The sequence below is a fragment of the Xiphophorus couchianus genome, chromosome 9, assembly GCF_001444195.1.
Source record: "Xiphophorus couchianus chromosome 9, X_couchianus-1.0, whole genome shotgun sequence".
Lineage (NCBI taxonomy): Eukaryota > Metazoa > Chordata > Actinopteri > Cyprinodontiformes > Poeciliidae > Xiphophorus > Xiphophorus couchianus.
Window position 1 is genome coordinate 9,953,932 of NC_040236.1, and position 19,394 is coordinate 9,973,325.

A 19,394-nucleotide genomic window follows, 5' to 3' on the forward strand; every position below is an offset into this window, starting at 1 on the left:
GACAAAAAAAAAAAAACGATAATGCTAAAAGGCTTCAAGGGGTGCTTGATTTAAAAAGCCCACAAATTTGTGATTAAGTTTAAATGTTTGAAACATTTTGCTGAAATCCTTGAGTTTGTAGGTAAGTAAAACAAATTTTCTAAGGTAAAATATGCATTAGTTAGTCGAGATATCCTAATGACAACACTGATATGTTTATTGCTGATTAAATAGTTTAGTTTAAATCTAAATAAGTTTCCTCTGAAAGAAAATTATATTTTGGGTTCATATTTAGATTAATATTATTTGACTTTAGATTAATATTAGTTTTGTGGTGCAATATTGTTCAAATCACACTTGCTTAAGATGTCAAAAATAAAAACAATTACCGACACTGACATTTTTTTGGTTGAATGACTAAATCATTTTTAAATCTTAAACATTACCACTTTGCTTATCAACATAAGAAATGTGTTTAACAAACAGAATGTAAAATTAGTGCAAATTACATAAGATATGTTTATGAAACCATTGACAGCCATAAGAGCAATGAAGAGATCATAATAATTGCAAGGGACGCTGCTGTGCTTTTCTATGACTCATAGCTAAGGTGTGGTCTGATGTGCCCTGGCTTCATAAATGAGCCATATAAAATTCAAAATAAAAACTAAATTTTTCAAAGATTTGAGTGTCAGAAAGCAGAGACAGAGGAAGACTGCTGAAAAGGTTAGTAATGAGCATGTGGTTAAAAGAAACCCACATAGGCCAGGTGAGAGGAGGGCTTGAAGTCAAAGGAGGCAAACACCTAAAAAAGGTTGGACAATATTCAGCCAGAGAGGCAAGTAAAAGATAGAGTAAGAAAGGAAGAGAAAAACAGACAAACAAGAGTCTTTTAAAGACCTTTTGTGAGAAATTCCTTCTGCACATATGGAATATGGTTGCCTACTTTGCTCACTGCTAAATCTAAACATTAAGATAATTACAGTCCTGTGTGATGTCATTGAAGAGTGACAGAAAGAAAAAGGGGTACGGACAGTTCTACTAGCATACGGGATTTACACACCTAACAGATGCAGGCCAGAGGCTCCTTTGACTTCACTACCCAAACTCACACCTGTGAAGAATTTGGAGGACAGGAGAAGAGGAGAAACGAAGAACACGAGATGTAAATCATGAAGCAGACACGCAGAATTCCTGTCAAACCAGGAATTCAGCACAATAATGATGAATAATGAAAAGCTGTGGCTGAGCAGAAGCTTTAGTTGAAAAAGTCACTTAAGAAACCGATAAAAGAGTTAAATCCTGAACTGGACCTGATCTCTGACTGACCTTTTTTTTTGTTTACTACAAAAAAGTATGTTATTCAAAGTATTTGTGAACTCACAAAAGTCTGTGGAAAGATTGATCAGTGGATATTAAAGAAGCACCAATCAATTACATAATATTCTTCTTAAATGGCTCAGATCAGTAATTAGTTGGTCAAGAATATATTTTTATTTCCCCATTCTGAAAAATGCATCAAAATTAAAGTCTTCGCAAAAACATCAAAACTACTCCCTTATGTTTTTCAGTGACTCAGTAAATTCGAGCAAAAGCATTTGAAACAAGAAGTCTGGAGTTTAATGACAAAGAAAACTTTGCAACACTACAAACATGCAGTGACGCAAAAGAAAATTCAACATAGGGAGAGAATGAATAGTGAACTATTTGATTTCATGTCAGTCTGTCAAACAAAGCAGCAGTACATAAACACGGACTCTAGTAAGAAAAACAGCAGAGAGAAAGTTATTCAGGAAGCAGGCCGAATAACATGTTTGTAATACTGAATGTAGATCAAGATATTCCTTTGAAGGCACCCAAAGCTAGGTGATAAATCAAACATTAAATTAAAATATCAACCAAAATATAGACAGCAACCTTCCTCTGGAAATTCAAATTCATCCCATATGTGGCATTTATTTTCTTATTTTAGAGCATCCAGCTAATGTTCAGTTTACTCACCAGAGGAAAGAAGGCCTTTAAGGAAAGTGAAGTTCTCTCCAATCTTCTCAAAGTCAGGCAGAAGTTTAGCGACTTCTTCCATCTCTGGTAACGCTTTTGCCAGTTTATCTTAAATGCAAAAATGTTGGTGAGGTATGAAAATCTGACATGTGATTAAAGGATAACAACGTAAAATAAATTGATCCATTTACAATTTTAATAACAAAGATTACTGATAAAAAAATGAAACTTACCAAGATCAATATGTTCACTCAGTTCCCACACAAAGTCAGGGATGACCCAGTTGTACTCACTGAAATCAGGCAGCATGTCTTTCCACTCTTCATAGGTCTAAGAATTAAAAGAGACTTTTTATTTAAATGACCTGTTGTGTGTTTACAAATATGCATCAGTTCACCAAATTAAAACCAATAATGAAGGATTTTTGCTTCATTGTCCACAGAATGAACTTTGACACAACATAGTGATAATAATTAGCACTGACCTTCTTAGCTGTGTAACCTCCTCCAACTGCTGTTCCCAGCAGGATGTATCGGAGCCTCAGCAGCCGGGCTGCCAGGCGGGCCACCCAGAAGTTGCGCTGCTGTTGGTGCCTGTGACCACCAGACCCCGGAGGGGGCTTCAAAGGTCGCATGGGCAACCGGGACATGGAGGTAAAATATCGCGCTGCTGTGCGATGAGGAGTCCGGTGAGGGTTATTGTTTCCAGAGTAACGATGGTGAATGGCACGAGACAGAGGATGAAGCTTCTGCAGTGGGATCCGGAATTTCACCCCCATATTGTTTGAGATGAGGCTCCTACAAGCCACGCTGAAATAACAGAGGAATATGGCAATAAAAACTAAAAAAGAAACAAGCGGTGTTTGTTTCCATTTTATGATTCTATAATTTTGGAACTTTTATTATGACCACCTGCAAGAACTGTAAAGACAACTTCTGATTTATCTCCTTAATAAACAACAGAAGAGGACTTATACTCACAACCACATTTACTATTTACAAGTTGTACACTTTGTGTATAAGTCTGCAGTGCAAAAAAATCTAACAACTAAGTTGACAATTGTTACAACAGTAAAAATAATGCAAGATGCAGCAACATATAGGCCCATGATTGCCAAGTCAATCCTTGTCATCATATTCTGAAACTGGAGTGAGGAAGATGATGAAGTGTAAATGAGAACAGGATCTTGCACAGTCAAAGCTCTCTCTTCTAGCACTGGAATCCACTGACTCATAGCTAAGGGGTGGTCATTTGCAGGCAGCAAAGCACAATAATGTTCAAGATATGAGACATGTTGGAAGTAATAAATTTGGGTCACTTGTAATTATAAACTGTAGATGACAGTGTTTTGGATCAGAGGTTCCATGTAGATTCGAACCTTTTTTTGTTTATAAAAATTGCACCACATTTGTGCTTCACATAGCTATGACCAAGAGTAAGGCAAACAAACAAAATTTTGGAATATCACACCACTTTTAAAGCTTTGTTGTGGTATTATTATTGTCCAACTAATTTATTTTTTTGTTATTTACAATATTAATTTGTTATCTTAAAATTCTACTGTATATCCATTAGGCACATCGATTCCCAAATTATCACAAATATTTCTTAGTAAAGAAAAAGTGAAAAACTGTTACTGATTATTATTATGTGTTCATTAATGCTGCTACATTGTTTTACTGTCAGAGGAGTTTGGTGTTGGCTGATTTATTCCTTACCGGCTGCCATATTCAACCCCAATAATGCTGTTGGTTTTGCTTTTTGTTAAAAACAAACGTGTCTGGTGCCTGGGTGTCCTAACAGAATGTCGCAGTACTTATTTCTGTGCATTGCATAAAATCATTTAGACATTAATAGTTGGTTCTTATTTTTAGTTAAATTTTGCATATTCTCCCAGTAAGAGGTTTTCTACATTACATTATTATAGTTAAAGTGTAGTTATAGGTAGCTTCATAGTTGATTTGTTGATACTGTATTCGTACAGCACATCTCAAATTCTTACAATTCTGTTCTAGTATACAGAATTCAGTATACTAGCGTATACTGAATAGGTCCATGAACAGGTCAGTTTAGTATGAAGTAACAGTAGGTTATTAAAGTCAGATTAAACAGAAATACACTCACCAACCACTCGGGTTAGCTGCTTACAGTCGGCTAGCAGTTAAATAAACTCAGCACCAACAGAACCAGGTGGAAATTCGGTTTAAAGCACATTTAGCATAATACACAGCCGGAAAATCCGTGGGATTTCAGGCTTACATCTATTTAAACCAGGACATTAGTTACCAGTCTCAAAACAGAGCTAACTATAATGTCATCAGCTGTCACAGGACCCCCTCCGCTTCATTTCACCCAAGCTAGCTTGTGCTACCGTTACTTTCAGTAAAACTGGACTCACCAGGCAGCTGAGCTCCCGACACGCAACATGGTGCTGCTAACAAACAGGTGAACGTAGCTCTCTGTCAGATTTTATCTCCCGTCACAGCTCAATACATCTTTCCAATCAGGACACATTTGCCTGCCTCTAATGGCAACTCACAAGCCCGTTAGCTAACAAGGACACAAGCAGTGTGACAGTTCCACTTCCGGTGAGTGGTACTACCTCCAAATGTGCACTGACAGACACCATAGTCCTATAGTTCCGGTGTATGAAGGTGTTTATCTGAGAAAAGCTGTAACAAATTGAAGAACATAAGGGCCTCTGAAAAAAAGAACTCTGACTTTCATTCCGACCTGTCGAGGGAAAAAAATCACTTGAATTCAATATACATCTCCAAAGAGTTCTCCTCATACACAACTCTCATCTTTGTCATTGAAGTAAAAATTCTGAAATGCTTAAAATACCTACATCGTAGTATGTAATGATTTTATACAGGTTTCACTTTTTGAATTAAATTACTGGAATAAAATTACTTTTAGTGATATTACCTGGAAGCCTCTATGAAGCTTCCAGGTAATTAACTATGAAGTTAATTGGTTATTTAAAGTTTGTTAAAACTATATGGGTTTTAATGTCAAAACTTCTGATGCAAGGATAACTTCTGTGCAAACCAAAGCACTGGTTAAACTTGCAAGGGCTAAACACTTTTCTGAAACTGGACATTTAAATGTGAAAACTGATAACACAACTGTTGGTGGTAATTTGAATAAACAGGTGCACTTCAGATTGTTAAGGACAATCTACATTGCAGGGAAGGCTAAGAACTAACAGAAGCACAAATCTGTCATGAAAATGTGTTGGTGGTTGCAAGTTAATTCCATCACCATTAACTTGCAATGGTGATGCAAGTTATAGGAAGAAGTTGACACTTATTGCATAAAGTAAGACCTCTGTTACAGAAACCAACTTATCCAACAGTATATTTGGTGATGAAAGTCTTGCTTATCAATAGCAAACTTGTATCTGAAAAAAATATTAATTGGTGAAAAAAATGTGGGGCTCTTTTAATGTTAAGACCAAGATAGGTGTGATTGATCTGACTCTTGGCTGCCGCTGGCCTAAGTTTCATAAATTATATGGCTGACATTTCCTTTATACTCATTCAATAAATCTGTGGTTTTTCTGAGTCTATTTTCAAGAATAAGCCTAAACCTTTCTATTTTGATTAGGATACAGAAAGATTGGTGAAGGATCCTGAACCAGTTATGCTGCTGTGGAGTTCAGTTTCTGGAGGATGTACAGATGTGTCTCAAATTAGAATTATTGAAAAGTTCATTTCAGTAACTCAACTCACTGAGGGAAACACTTTAGATTATTAAACAGACTACTATTTCATGCTTTTATTTCTGTTGTGATTTCTGCTTACAGATAATGAAAACATCGGCATATTCCCCCAACAAAAGGATAATTCCACCGACGCAGCTATTGATGCTTTCCTTCATTTATTTATTTTTTTCCAATGAAGTACTACTGGCTCGTTGCAACTTGTCATCAACAACACTTTATCTGCCAATAACGTTGAATAATCTTTTCCCCCCTCCCTGATATAAAACAGTACAGGACCAGTTGTGGGGTAGGTTTTTTTTTCTTTTCTCCCAACTGTCAGTTTCTTGAGGCTAATTGTATTTAAAACTGGTCAAGCTGACACTTGTGAGCTAGAAATTTATACACTGCTCAAAAAAATAAAGGGAACACTTAAACAGGTGTTTAACACTTAAAGTGTTCCCTTTATTTTTTTGAGCAGTATATATACATTGCCATATACAAAAAATATATATTTCTGCACAACTATCTCATAAATACACTACATTAAAAGTTGATGGAAAAACTTAGACCAAAAGAAGTTGCTTATGGAACATTTATTGTAAAGAAAAACAAATCAACATTAATCTATAACACAATCTTCGGAGGAAAAAAAAAATCAAAATAAATACAAATAAATTATAAAATAGAAAATTGTCAAAATATTATACATCACTGACAATAAAAAAAATACATATATCCCAGGTGAGGAGGTGAGGGAGCTGAAAATAATGAGCACAGAAAAAAAACTATGAACTAAGTTGCAGGTAGACTGGTTAAAAAGATACAATTAACAGCATTTTTCTGGGTGAAGCATTAAGTCCAATTTATTTATTTCTAACACTAAATGGACTAAATAACACTAATGCACTAAATTCTAGGTGTCATCCACACCTAGACCCTATGCGAATGCCAGGAGAAAACATGTTTTAACATTATTTTAATATGAACTCTATGGTGAAGGTGCTCAGAAGTCTCTGTTGGAAGGTTCGTTGAATTAAAAAGAAAAACTACACAGTAGAAAAATGCGAAAGTAGCATTTACAAATTTATCTCTTTTCTAAATAAATGGTGCAGATATGATACAGATGAGTGAATCATTTTGCTCCTAGCAGCAGTGTGATGCAACAAGATGATAAACAGCAATGGACATTTTATTTGCCAGCTACATTTCACATGGAAGCAAAATAATGCGTTTTTTTTTAATAGCTCAGAGAAAATGTTAAGACACACCTTGGATGATTAAACTAAAAATATGAAGCGGGTTGAAATCCCTTCCGGTTAGCTTTTTCCTTTTTAATAGTTAGAAAACTTCAAGATAAAGAAAAGGGGAAACTAGACAAAAATCTGTCCAGACTTTTGGAACCTGCAGGATCGAATTATTCAGGTTTGATTTATTTAATCTAGACCTCGAAAACAGACATTGGCTGTAATTTGTTTATCCAAGTGTTGTCACCAGACTGAAGTAAATGCCCAAGATACCCAATTAGAGAACACAGACAGTATGGTTACGTTACACGAGTTAAAACACAAAACAGTCCAGAAAAAAAATCAAAGACTGACAACTGATTGTGACAGTACCAAAAAGTAGAAAATAAAGCAAAAAATAAAACACACCAGCCCTTTTATAATTCAAAATCCATATATCTTTATAATTAAATCTTTAAACTCTTCCACAGACAAGAGAAATGTACACCCATATATACACAAACAAAACCTTGTATTATTTTAACCACTAAATGTCTACTTGATGTGCTCCTTCAAATCTCATTTGACACACCTGACCACTGGTTAAAAATCTAACTTTTCTTCTCTCTCATTCACTCTTTTTTAAATTTAAGCAACCAGTAAACATATGAAGAAATATCTTTGGAAATAAAATTCAGTAATTGTGGTTTTGCATTGCATTACATTTTGTTCTCAACTACATTCAGTCTTAGAAAAATAATGAATTTTCTAAATCATGGAGCACTCTTAGAAATGTTAGTGGCCAATATCTGGTCACAATAAATACTCTATATAGATTAAACAAAAGTATTGGGCATGAGTAATCTGCTTATTTGAACATGTCATTGTGGCAGCAAATCCATTTTTATTTTAAACTATTTCAAAATCAAATATAAATATGCATTCTAATCACAAAAATGCTCACATTTAAGCTCTTACTGCTGTTTTTTTATTTTACATGTTGAATAAAGAGCACTGAACCCAACATATAGCCCTTAACTCTATGCATGGAGGATATGTGATGGACATGGAGGGAGCCATTTAATCAGGCTTCATCATTCATAAATAATTTTTTAGGAGAGAAGAAAAAAACAGGGGCAGCACACAGAAAAGATGCACAATTCTTTACCCTATTCACTAATTTCAACTGTAATCAATCTTCCACAGGAAGAAATGTTGCTTAAAAAAATCCGTACTTCTGATTTCAGGAACGTATCCAAAGATGCAGGAAGCTTTACGTCATCTAGTCTCATGCTTTTGGTTAACAGTTTACAATAACCAACCAGATGCATGCTGTTTCTGGGACTTTTGCATTATTATTTACGCCTCTAATATACAATGTAAGATGTTAAATGTTTCTTAATTCCTATAGTTATGCCACATGCTTGAAGTCAAATGCGTAGCATCAGAACCGTCAGGTGACCCACAGGCAGCTGGCTTCATGCAGGTCTCTGAATGCTGAAGAGCGTTTTCACCACCAAGCAGGCACCAGTTCAGTCTGCAAAGAGATCACTGCATACTAAACTGATGGAGGAAATGTTGAACCAGCCATGCTTTTCATAAAGGTTTAGTTAAAGGGTAAACTGTTATTCTGTCAGAAGCACACAAAGTCAACATTTTAGCATTAAAAGTGTAAGAAATGACAAAGATTAATGTTATCGCTGTCAGAGTTGACAAGGATTCGGCTGTTGGTTTAAAGATGCTTCCAAAATCCCAAAACTATAACAGTTTGTGTTAAATTTGACATTTCTTGATCAATTATTCAATATTATGGACAGAAGGTGGCCGATATGGACATAGAATAAATAAAAACTCTTTTACTCCCATGTTTTCATTGCTCAGAATTAAACTCCTACAAATAAACATTAACAATTACAGTGCCACAAGAATGAGCCGAAACACTCAAACAGTTTGAAACTGTTTTTAGAGAAATCTAAGGAAAAAGTCACACAAAGTCAATCCTGTTATTTATCTGCAATTGTTAAAGCTAACGTTGTTCAGTTTAGAGAGTAGGTAATTTTCTTAAAACAAAAAGCATTTTTTCATTCTTCAAGGGATTTAAATTAACTTTGTGCTCACACAAAATTAGTAGGCATTTGAGAACAAGTATTCAGTTCATAAATCAGCTTCGTCAGTTCAAACTATTTTCTTTCCTCAAACAAGTCATGCCATTTTAAAACCTTTCCAAATCTATGCACTGTGCCTTTTAAAGACAGAAAAAAAATCTATTCTTGTAAATAGCTAAAGAGTACAGGCTTTATGCTGATCTAGAAGGAGATCATTCTGCACAAACAAATCACTTGCTATAATGTAATAGTACTTTTTCTTTTTCATGTCCCTAAGCTAATGCATAAATTAGTTAGTATGTATTTTTGAATAGACATGTATTTTAGGGCTGCATTGAGTTAGCAGGTGATCATAGTCAGCCAATTTTAGGCTAAATGGGCTCTCTATGTCTAGTCTGAAACTCAAATTGGAGCTTTTTTCAATTGGTGTACACACTATACTTAAGAGCCAACAAGTGGAGCTTCAGAATGGAAGTTCTAATAGTGAAAAGAACAAGAGAAAAATTAAGGAAATTTGCATTTGGTTGATTATTTCTTTGTGGTAATACCATTTCTGAACAATTAATCCTCTACTGTTAGAAAGTGTTTATTTGCCCATGAATGGTGACATATTTGAATAATTTATTTCCAATTTAACAATGCATTCCCTCACCACTGAGGGCCCTATAAGAACCAAATAAAGCCACAATCCCCATTTCCATTTCACACGTTCTTTGTGGGCATAATTCTGCTGTGCTCCCTACAAATGACTAATATATTTAAATGTGTCAATACGTAATGAGAAATAAACGGGCATTCAGACCGTATAAGACATACTGCCAAGATGCACACTTGCACAAAAGGAAATATTCAGCCAAATAAAATAATTCCTAATTTTTAATATAGTAGTTGTTGATGACTGTTACACAGCAGTAATCAGAGCCCATAATAATCAAATTACTTTAGTACATCTTCTAAAAAGAGATGAACCATTTTATATCAAGTCAATCAATATTTTCATCCATTAACTTAATCTTTTTTAAAGTGCATTTCTTTTCTTCTATCCTCCAAACATTTCAACTACAACCTTTTTATAAAATCAATATTTTTATTCAGAAAAGGGTAAATCTGAAAGCCTCGCTCCTAAAGCAAAATGTCGTCAATCCTACGCTGCCCAGCTTCACTCAGAGTTTATTTGTACTTTTAAAGATTTTCACAGCTTCTGTCAATCACGCATTGGTTATTAAGGTGTAAAATAGAACCCGACGTTTATAACAATCTTATGAAACATGTTTTATATTTGCGAGTGAATACACATTTCTGAAGTGACCTTTCACATGGTTTTCCTCAAACTGACAGGATGTTTAACCTGCACCACAAGGTGTCACTGAACAACTTTCACTTTGAGTGCAAGTCATTGTTGAATGCTACTCTGCTTTTATAAACAGACATAAGGAATGGCGTATGAGTAAAAGAGCAATAATGTTTTTACAGAAATGTCAAATAATAATAAGACCCGAGAGCATCAATATGGAGTGTGATGGAGAAAGCAGGAGTAGTTTGAAAGTTATGAAGGTACTTGTTTTGGTATTTGTGAGGAATTTCGGAGTTTTTGCATGAAGAGTGAAGGCGATGGAGAGAATGAGAATGGGCACTTCCCTTAGTACTCCTCATATGCAAGTTTCCTGTTAGAGAGCTGGGGACCCCATAGTGTTTGGGAGCGTGGCGATGCTAGGAGTGGGTTATGATATCATAGACAGAGCCGTTTTCAGGGCGGGGCTTGGCCTCTGTGGTGGTGGTCGGCTTTGGGGGCCAGTCTGGGTCCAAAGTCAGTTCCTGGGCAAGATGCCTGTATCGAGCTTTGGGCGTCGTCTTGCGTGGACACAACCTGAACAGACACTTGTATGCCTGCATGTCAATCACCCCCTAAAAATCCCCAGGTTGTAAAAAAAAAAATAAAATAGATGCATTAAAAGGAAAAAAAGAAGAAAAAGAAAAGGGCATTAATGCATGTTGACTTGATCTAAAAATATGTGGATCACGTGTTTGTAGCTTGCTACATTTATTGCATGCCAAACATCAAACTCAGGGATCCAGTTCTGTGATAAACAGATAAAATCCATACATGCATGTTTTTCAAACCAAAATTTAGCATGAAGTTAACTTTAAGGAACTGGTTGTCAACAGTTGAAAAGGCTGAGCGAACTCCTTAAAACAAGCTCATGGAGACTGAACAAAGATCTTTAAAGATGGCCACAAAGACACACTTTAAAGATACAAACAAAGAGTATTTTTGCTAGCTCTATAATGACAAATAAAGGGTCAGGGTTTCTTGTTTGTTTTTAAATCATGACATTTCTGAGGTCATACACTGATAGTGGTGACTGACATGCTTGGTTGGAATCTAAGAAAAACTAGGATAGGTGCAGCAAACAAGCTTTAGATCTTCAAACAAGAAGCTGGCAGCACAGCAAAAGGGAAGGACAGTAGCAAGCATGGAAAAATACTCAAGTCTGGCAACAAATTAAGATTATTTAAATATAAAACAGCCTTTCTCACAAAAAGTTTGGAAGTTAAATAATAAAAAAAGAATGCAACTATATGAACAGAATTTAAATCCATGTTTGGCTAAAAACTTTTAAAATGTTGACATTGAACATGAATTTTAATGCAGTACAAAGTTTCCTCTGCAACCACAGATACTATAAGATGTCAAATCACGTCTGACCAATCGTATCCTTATTGGCCTCTGGGTAAAGCCCTTCAAACATTCCCCAAATCTTTCAATTTTTGGAAGACAATTTAAAAAGTTTGTTATTCTGTCAACATTTTGTCAATAAAACTGTTGTCTATTGCAAATCATCGCAAACCTATTGTTTTATTCTACATAGGACTGTTACTATTTATTTGAGAAAACAAGGCTGTAATAAAAATAAACAAGTCTGCATCCAATAAGTTTTCTCTGCAATGTGTACATCTGCATACAATGCTAGGAGTTCAAACTCCTGCATCCTCTCAGTTTGTATAGAAGCTAGGAAAAATAGTGCAATATTTGCACTTTTTGACTGAACTTGTGTAATATTTCCTAGACAGACCGTCCACAAGGAGGTAATAACATCGGGGTTGCTCTCATACATGTCTCAGGTAGCAGTTACATCAGAAAGATGCGCTTTGTGACAAAGAAGGAGATAGGACAGAAAGGGGAAACACCACACATGAGCAACAAGAAAGGGCTAGAGAAGAAGGTGTCAGATTTTCCCAACCTGTGGTGTCGGGGCGGCAGGGGTGACGCCATAGTTGGCCTGTTTGTCTCTGCTGAGCACAAGCTTCCATAAGATGATGTCAAGGATGAAGGTCTAAGGAATAACAGCGCATTGGGCAGGGTAAGAATTAAAGAGAGGCAAATTTGACTCCCCACTGCTCCTGCTTTTATTTTGGCACAAAGGTCTTCAAGCTGATCTGGCAACAGAGCTTTAAGAAATCATGTATTTGCGAAGATGAATTCTCCAAAGGCTGCGAGACAGTAATTAAGTTTGGAATAAAAAAAATTATGTGAGAAGGAAGTATATATATAGCGATTCTTCAGTGTTAGAGAAACTGAAAACATCTGATTATGCAAAATCAATTAAGCTTTATTAGTTAATTCGCTTCAAAGATCAGTAGAATTTGCACTGGTAGCTCAGAGGCGGGGAAATCTGAGATGCTTGCTAAGCAGTGCGTGTTTTGAGGGCAGCCATCTAAATGGAAGGAGAGAAGCTGATTCTGCTCAAGGCAGGTTAGCATAAACTACTGATCACTGACTAAACTTTATTCTATTTCTAAAAAGCCTCTGCCAATGATTGAAACTTTACTCTAAACATATGTAAAATCCTGAGGAAAAAAAATGTATGGTCTAAAAATAACCACATTTATCAAAAACAGTCAAAGGGACAATTTTCCATTTATAAAAACATTTTCTCATCACAACAAAAGATTGATCCAGCTGTAAAGTTGCATAAGACAAAGATGAGCACATTGCATGAAAAAATGAAAACTGAACATGGCAAAAACATCTACAACTGCAACTGTTACCATGTGGGTGTGTGTGTGGGCGTGTGTGTGTACCTTACCTCCACCAAAACAGACACAGCAGCATTGACTACGATTATCAGGAAAACCTTTAGCCTCCATTCAAAAGGGACACAAACAATCTGTATGGAACAAAAATAATAAACTGATGAAAATATTTATGTGCAGAAAAGTTAACAGTTCAAACTACGCATGCGACTACACACAAATATGACTGGACCCCTTAAAGAGAGTTTTAAAAAGACTTTAAAATAAATATTTTATTGAAGTAGAAAATTCTCACACTGAAAAAAGCATCTTTAATTTGATTACATTTAATTAATATGGGAATAAATGCAGTGTGTATAAAGTATGAAGAGAAAATAAAAGTTGGCTTGCTAAAGCAGTCTGTACCAGAACTGAGTATCTGATATTTATCTTCACTTACCTCTAGAAACTCATCAATGCCTTCAACAGGATGAAACATGATGAACAGCAGAAAGAAATACAAACTCACAGCAGATAGAACAAAAGGCCCTGTTGAAAAGACAGTCAGTCATCCATTAGAATATCTAAATGCTAAATATTACAGCAAGGCAGCACTGAGAAGACCGGGCCTCACAGTTCTTGTAGCTCGGCTGCCTGAAGGGTTTGCCTTTGGAGAAAACGATGGCGACAATGAGATACTGGAAGGAGGAGACGTAGAAGAGACTGGTGTTCTCAAAGTTTTGGATGTTGTGATCATCCACTTCTGTTGTGTTGACTCCGGACACGTTCAGGTGATTCGAGTGATTGCAGACGCTGGGAGTGGACAGAAATATATCAAACAGTGTCATTAGAAACTGCTGACAGGAGCAATGTAGCATTATCCCTGATGAGCCGCTCTATGCTGGACACTTACTTTGTAGCAGGAGTCCAACGCTCGAACCATGGCTGCTTTTGGACCCAAAGAAACGTAATGATCTGGAACCCCAAGCAGATGAGGATTTGGGTCAGCACAGAGAACAGCAGAGGCCCTGAGATTAGTCCTGATGGGGGACGACGTGACACCAGTTCTTTCCAAGCTGGGTTCAAACTCACTGAAGAGACAGGAGAAATATTAATTACAAAGTTTATGTTTTTAAGGAAAAGTCGAGCTTTTTCTGCAATAATTTTCCAAAACTTACTGGTGAAAACAATTAGGAGGATGATAGCAATGTCAATAAAGAGGAACTGGAAATCTCCAAGGTTACTTGATACCTAAGACACAGAACGAACATGGATTGGTAAATATTTTAAATTTCTCCTGGTTTTCACCGTTGTTTTATAAGTGAGGCAGCCACACTACTTACTGAGTAGAGGAGAGTGACGCTTATGTACTGGATGATGCTGTAGAGAGCCATAAACTTGAACACACAGAAGGAGGTGATCAGAGCAGCGCGTCCCTCCCTGTTAAGACAAACAAACAATTTCCATCTATAAAATACATAATGAGAAAGAAAAAAATGCTTCACTTCCCACAGAGCAGTATTTAATGATATCACTGAATTAAGAGAAAATTCTTCAATAGAGGAATAAAGAAACATCAGAAGATTGTATTGTGGGCTTTCATGTAATTACTAAATACATGTTGCTAAAATACTGCAAAGAAGTATTTTTGGGTTTGTTCAGTTTTGGAGTGGTGAACAAAAGCAGCTCAAAGCATGATGCTACCATCACTATGTTTCACAGTTTAGATAGTGGGTTCAGGATGAAATGAAGTTTTTTTTTTGCAATATTTTCTTGTAATATTTAATTTTACAAGCTTTGCTCTCATTTAGAAAATGCTAAACCTGCATGTTATTATATCTATTCTTAAAAAACATTAGTTGTTTAAAAAAAAAATTAGATAAAGATATGAAAAGTCATTGTGGAAGCTCCTAAGAGACACCTGTGAATCTGGAGCTTCGGGTTGCAGCCCTCTGCTTTGCACAATGATTTTCCTCTTTCCAACATCTCATGAAAACTACACTAGTGGTGTACGCAGGACTTAATGTTTAGCAGTAGATCTCTGCAGCAACATAAGTGGGCTCCATTTAATATTTATATGCCTTCTGAATGCAGCTGGTTCCAATGGGCTTCATCCAGAGGTATCACAGTAAAAAGTATGCCCTACTTTTTCTTTTAATCAGCAAAATCATTCATCCTCTTCTTTCAGTTACACAGTACTAGGAAACTTTTGCAATAAAATATATTAGAGGTTGTAGTTAGAATGTGCATGCTGAGAAATGACGAGCCACGAGGCACTGTAAAAGGGAACAAACAGAAACCTGATCAGGCTCGGGACGCAGGAGATGTTGGGGGTCCTGGAGGTGAAGGGGGAAGCCACTGAGGCCTCCAGCTCTGACAGAGAGATCCCACTATGTGCCCTCTTCAGCGCCTTTTGTTGAAGAGAAAAACTGCTTAAACGTGTTGAATTACAGGTAGGGCTGCACCAAGTTGCTGTTATAAATAGACAGTATTACATACCCCACAGTCATTTGCACCATCTCCACACATTCCCACAAAGTAGCTGGCAGCAAATGATAGTCACTGGTTAGTATCAAAAAGTTGATGTAAAAGATCTAACACCATGATTTTATCTAAAGAAATTTGCTCATTTAATCCAGATTCTTGCGCCTGTGTTGTCATAATTCAGTGTAAAACTTTAAGACTCACTCTACTCCCTGTAGTGTCTCGACAAGCTGGGTTTTCTGGTCCGGCGCCATTCTGGCAAACACTGTCCCGTGCAGCACAAGCTGCAAACAATAACACAAGGCTCAACGTTCATGAAACGTTGGGATCGGTTTCAACATTCCTGCGTCTGTTTCAATAAATACACACAGGATTTCCAGTTTAGTAGAAGATTTGTCGTACCTTCTGAAGCATGTCTGGGAAATGCTCGGCGATTATAGCGAATGATTTTCCATTCATTGCAAAGTGGTAGAGTGGTTGTGTTTTGGGCTCCCCAGCATGACCTTCATCCTCCAGGCTGATGTTAATTTCCTGTTGAAAGTCACCAAGTGTGGCTTAGTTACAACAGATACATTTTAGAGATACTGGAAAAAAGCTACATGTAACCCTCCACTTACATAAACCCTGACTAAAATTTTCTGCTAATGACAAAGTTTTGGGAAATAAGAGGCATAATGTCACCACATGCAATAAAAGTAGCTCTAATTAAAAATCCAAGATGGTAATTAATTTCCCCTCAATTATTTTCATTTCAATAACTACTGCACACAACTAAAAAGCCATTTTTACAGAGTTTTAATTTGAGAAGATGGAGCTGTAGACTTGAGCTCAGTGGAGAGTCTTTATTTTCTTTACTTGGAGTCGTGTGGTTCTGCTGGGCCTGTCAGCGTATCTCCATGTGATTTTGGCAGCGTGTCCATCATGAGGAGGAAGGGCATCAGCAATGATGACCGTGTCCCCAGCAGGGATCATTCCACAGTCACGGGCCACAGAGACTGCCGTCAACATGTTGTCACCTGGAAAGTGGAAGAAAAAGAAAAAAAATTCACAAAACTCGAGATGTGTTCTTCATATTATCAAGCAGATATTTAGGCAAAACCAAAGACTTGAGCTAGTTTTATATTGATCATGTGTTTTTTGTAATATTTGAAGATTTTTTTTCTGCTCTCACCAGTAACCATGACGGTTCGAATGTTTGCTCGATAGAGGTCTTGCAGCACTCCTGGAGTTTCAGCCTTCAGTTTGTTCTGCATGATGATGAGTCCCAGAAACTCCATGTTTGCCTCTATGTAATCCCTGGTAGCAAAACAACAACAAAAATTATACAACAAAATATCTAAATAAATACATAATAAACTTTGTTGCGTCAAACACTTAAACTTTTTGATGCATTTATAGAGCGTCTTATCTTAAATCCTTCACAAGTTGCATAATGTTTTTAACTACCTGTTGACGTTTTGGACTTTGTGCCAGTTGAGTTTTGATCCGAGTCGCCGATGAGCCAGAGCGATCACTCTGAATCCCTGCTTAGTGTAATCCTCCAAAACCTCTGCAAAGTTTTCCGGAACTGGGAAAAATGTTTGGTTAGACAGTGAATTCAAAGGAAAAGCATCTCATTCTACAGCAATATTTTATTGCAACGCTGCGAACATTATAAAATTTACAGAAGTTGTATAAAAACAAATATACAAAGAGTTGTCAAAATCATTTCAAGTGTGTCTTTTTGTGGGAACTGAGTTATTTTTACAGCTTCATGATTTAATTCGACTCCTAAGCAGAAACTCATGTTGGTCACCTCACCCGTCTCTCTCTTGCAGAGACTGGCCACCACCTCTGGTGCTCCCTTCATGAAGGCATCCATACACTTCTCCCCCAGAGTACGAGACACAACGCTCATCCTCTGAAGAGCCGAGGAAAAAGGAAACTGCCGCACGATACCGATCTCGTATAATGACTGCAGACAATTACATACACATACAGAAGAGTATCTGATTTATTTAGTAATTATGAGTAGAGGACATTTACACAGTTTTATGTATGTTTTAAGATATTAATGGTCAGTTATTGTTTTTAGGCCGGGTGTTTAAAAAAAACTACAAAACCTGAACAAGAGAAAAGCCTCAAATTTCAATTATTTAAATAACCCTGAAGCATCACTTTAATCCAGAGGAAAATTATTATATATAGTGATCAAACATTTCAAAAATATGTAGACACTACTTACTGAAAGCTCAGCGAGTTCCTATAAAAACAAAAAAACAAGAGAAAATAAATTTCAAAGTCAAATTTGTAAAGTTATGGATAACTTTACAAATTTGGACACATTTTCTGAGATATTCTCTATTCAGTAAGTTATTGATACATAACTGACTTGGCTCAGCTGTTGAAGTGTTAAGTTTCTGTAACTACCATGTCCTGCTCGGCCGATTCATCGGGCTGGGAGGGCAGCAGCTGCTTTGGTGGTCGGACGACGGTGGGCATGATGCGGTTATGGAGAGCAGTTTCCTCCTCAGTGGCTTCCTCCAGGATCTGGAGAAGATGAAGTTAAAGAAAAATAAATATTTGTACATTAATTTAGCGTTAATTTTTACATTCCAAACATAAGACTAGTTAATTTTTAACAATAAAGTTGTTTTCATATGGACCTGAGCATTAAGGTTCCAATAGTCATCAGACCTGGGTTGTGCCAAACAAAGCATCAACATTAAACATTATGGTCACATGGTGCCAAAAAATAATAAAAATAATAATAAAAAAACTGATGGCACCTGGATTTAACTAGGCAAACAGATATAAGCCTATTATTGGATAATTACTGCATCGATGATTATCTTCCAGACGACAAAAAGTTGTTCAACCAACTTTTGCAATAAGTAGCTTTTCATTTCTTAAATAAGAATTTCAAAAGACACATCTCTTAGTTGAGGAAAAGATGTGAACCTGTTTAGGAAGGGTCACATAATTGCCATGAATCAGGCAGATAAAACATGTAAACATGCTCCCATCATCAGTACAAGATTTTGGCGAAAAGTGAATGCAACATTGGAAGAAAATCGTGACACTGTAGCAGCTTATTGAGAAAATTTGATCTACAATCAAACTTAATGAGGTAAAATGAAATATTAAAAATGTAACCATTTTGTTCGGAAGTGATTTTTTTCCTGATGTAAAAGCCCCCATAGAAGGATTGTTGTCCACCATACGGAGGCATCTCAGAGCAAATCTGGCCATTCAGCATTCAAAGAGGTTTGTTTTACGTTTTAATTTACACATAAACATAACCTCATCTAATCAAGTGAAATTGAAGTTGTAGTTCTTACTGAATCTCACACTGCAAGCGTTCAAACGGAGGAGGATTCTGGATCAACACGGTGTTACTGGATATACTCAGAGCAACTCACCCAGCCTGTAGCCTCAAACATTTTGAGGTCCAGTGGATCTCCAGACAGCTGGCCTTCTATTTTGGTTAGCGAGTGGCAAGTGGCCATGCAGGCCACAAACTGGGACTTGACAAGATTCTCCTTGTGGGCACTTTCCTCTGATAGGTGAAAACTGATCAAGGAAGAAAACGTGGTTATGGGAGAGGAAAGGCAACAACACTCCTATTAACCTTGATTGTGACTTTCACTTCTGATTTATGGCCCAGAAATACTCTGTCCTGAGCAAATATCAGAATGTGCCTGGACTTTTACAACTGTTTTCAAACTAATCCCAGAGCAAATGCAATTTGGACTCAGGTCTCTGATGTTTCCATATTTCATAAATCAAATCCACATACCGGCCTCCTTCAACTCTCTGAACTCCCCACATGTCCAATCCATCTTCTGTTAAAGTTCCCGTCTTAAAGAAGAAAAATGTAAAACAAATATATATTTTCCAGTC

General features: G+C 36.6%; 2 protein-coding genes across 10 annotated transcripts in view; both read right to left on the reverse strand.

Annotated features, from left to right (window-relative positions):
* opa1 (OPA1 mitochondrial dynamin like GTPase) overlaps positions 1 to 4,582 on the reverse strand; it is a 31,851-nt gene extending 27,269 nt beyond the window's left edge. For 4 of the 8 annotated variants that reach the window (XM_028027936.1, XM_028027932.1, XM_028027931.1 and 1 more), the window contains exons 1-5: positions 4,379 to 4,582; positions 2,465 to 2,789; positions 2,214 to 2,310; positions 1,981 to 2,088; positions 1,043 to 1,093 (exon numbers count right to left, since the gene is read on the reverse strand). In XM_028027936.1, coding sequence (XP_027883737.1) covers positions 1,043 to 1,093; positions 1,981 to 2,088; positions 2,214 to 2,310; positions 2,465 to 2,789; positions 4,379 to 4,407 — 610 coding nt within the window. In that variant the 5' untranslated portion in view covers positions 4,408 to 4,582. The remainder of the gene's footprint in view (positions 1 to 1,042; positions 1,094 to 1,980; positions 2,089 to 2,213; positions 2,311 to 2,464; positions 2,790 to 4,378) is intronic. The other 4 variants (XM_028027935.1, XM_028027934.1, XM_028027937.1 and 1 more) reach the window with 2 other exon arrangements.
* Positions 4,583 to 6,861: 2,279 nt separating this feature from the next.
* Positions 6,862 to 19,394, reverse strand: part of atp13a3 (ATPase 13A3) — a 35,518-nt gene continuing 22,985 nt past the window's right edge. The window contains exons 15-34 of one of the 2 annotated variants that reach the window (XM_028027359.1): positions 19,291 to 19,352; positions 18,914 to 19,064; positions 17,922 to 18,041; positions 17,737 to 17,754; positions 17,313 to 17,466; positions 16,959 to 17,079; positions 16,684 to 16,808; positions 16,368 to 16,528; positions 15,915 to 16,043; positions 15,717 to 15,796; positions 15,528 to 15,570; positions 15,329 to 15,438; positions 14,372 to 14,468; positions 14,207 to 14,279; positions 13,942 to 14,119; positions 13,663 to 13,841; positions 13,489 to 13,577; positions 13,103 to 13,183; positions 12,257 to 12,349; positions 6,862 to 10,919 (exon numbers count right to left, since the gene is read on the reverse strand). In XM_028027359.1, the coding sequence (XP_027883160.1) occupies positions 10,725 to 10,919; positions 12,257 to 12,349; positions 13,103 to 13,183; positions 13,489 to 13,577; positions 13,663 to 13,841; positions 13,942 to 14,119; positions 14,207 to 14,279; positions 14,372 to 14,468; positions 15,329 to 15,438; positions 15,528 to 15,570; positions 15,717 to 15,796; positions 15,915 to 16,043; positions 16,368 to 16,528; positions 16,684 to 16,808; positions 16,959 to 17,079; positions 17,313 to 17,466; positions 17,737 to 17,754; positions 17,922 to 18,041; positions 18,914 to 19,064; positions 19,291 to 19,352 (2,259 nt within the window). In that variant the 3' untranslated portion in view covers positions 6,862 to 10,724. The remainder of the gene's footprint in view (positions 10,920 to 12,256; positions 12,350 to 13,102; positions 13,184 to 13,488; positions 13,578 to 13,662; positions 13,842 to 13,941; positions 14,120 to 14,206; positions 14,280 to 14,371; positions 14,469 to 15,328; positions 15,439 to 15,527; positions 15,571 to 15,716; positions 15,797 to 15,914; positions 16,044 to 16,367; positions 16,529 to 16,683; positions 16,809 to 16,958; positions 17,080 to 17,312; positions 17,467 to 17,736; positions 17,755 to 17,921; positions 18,042 to 18,913; positions 19,065 to 19,290; positions 19,353 to 19,394) is intronic. The other variant, XM_028027360.1, reaches the window with a different exon arrangement.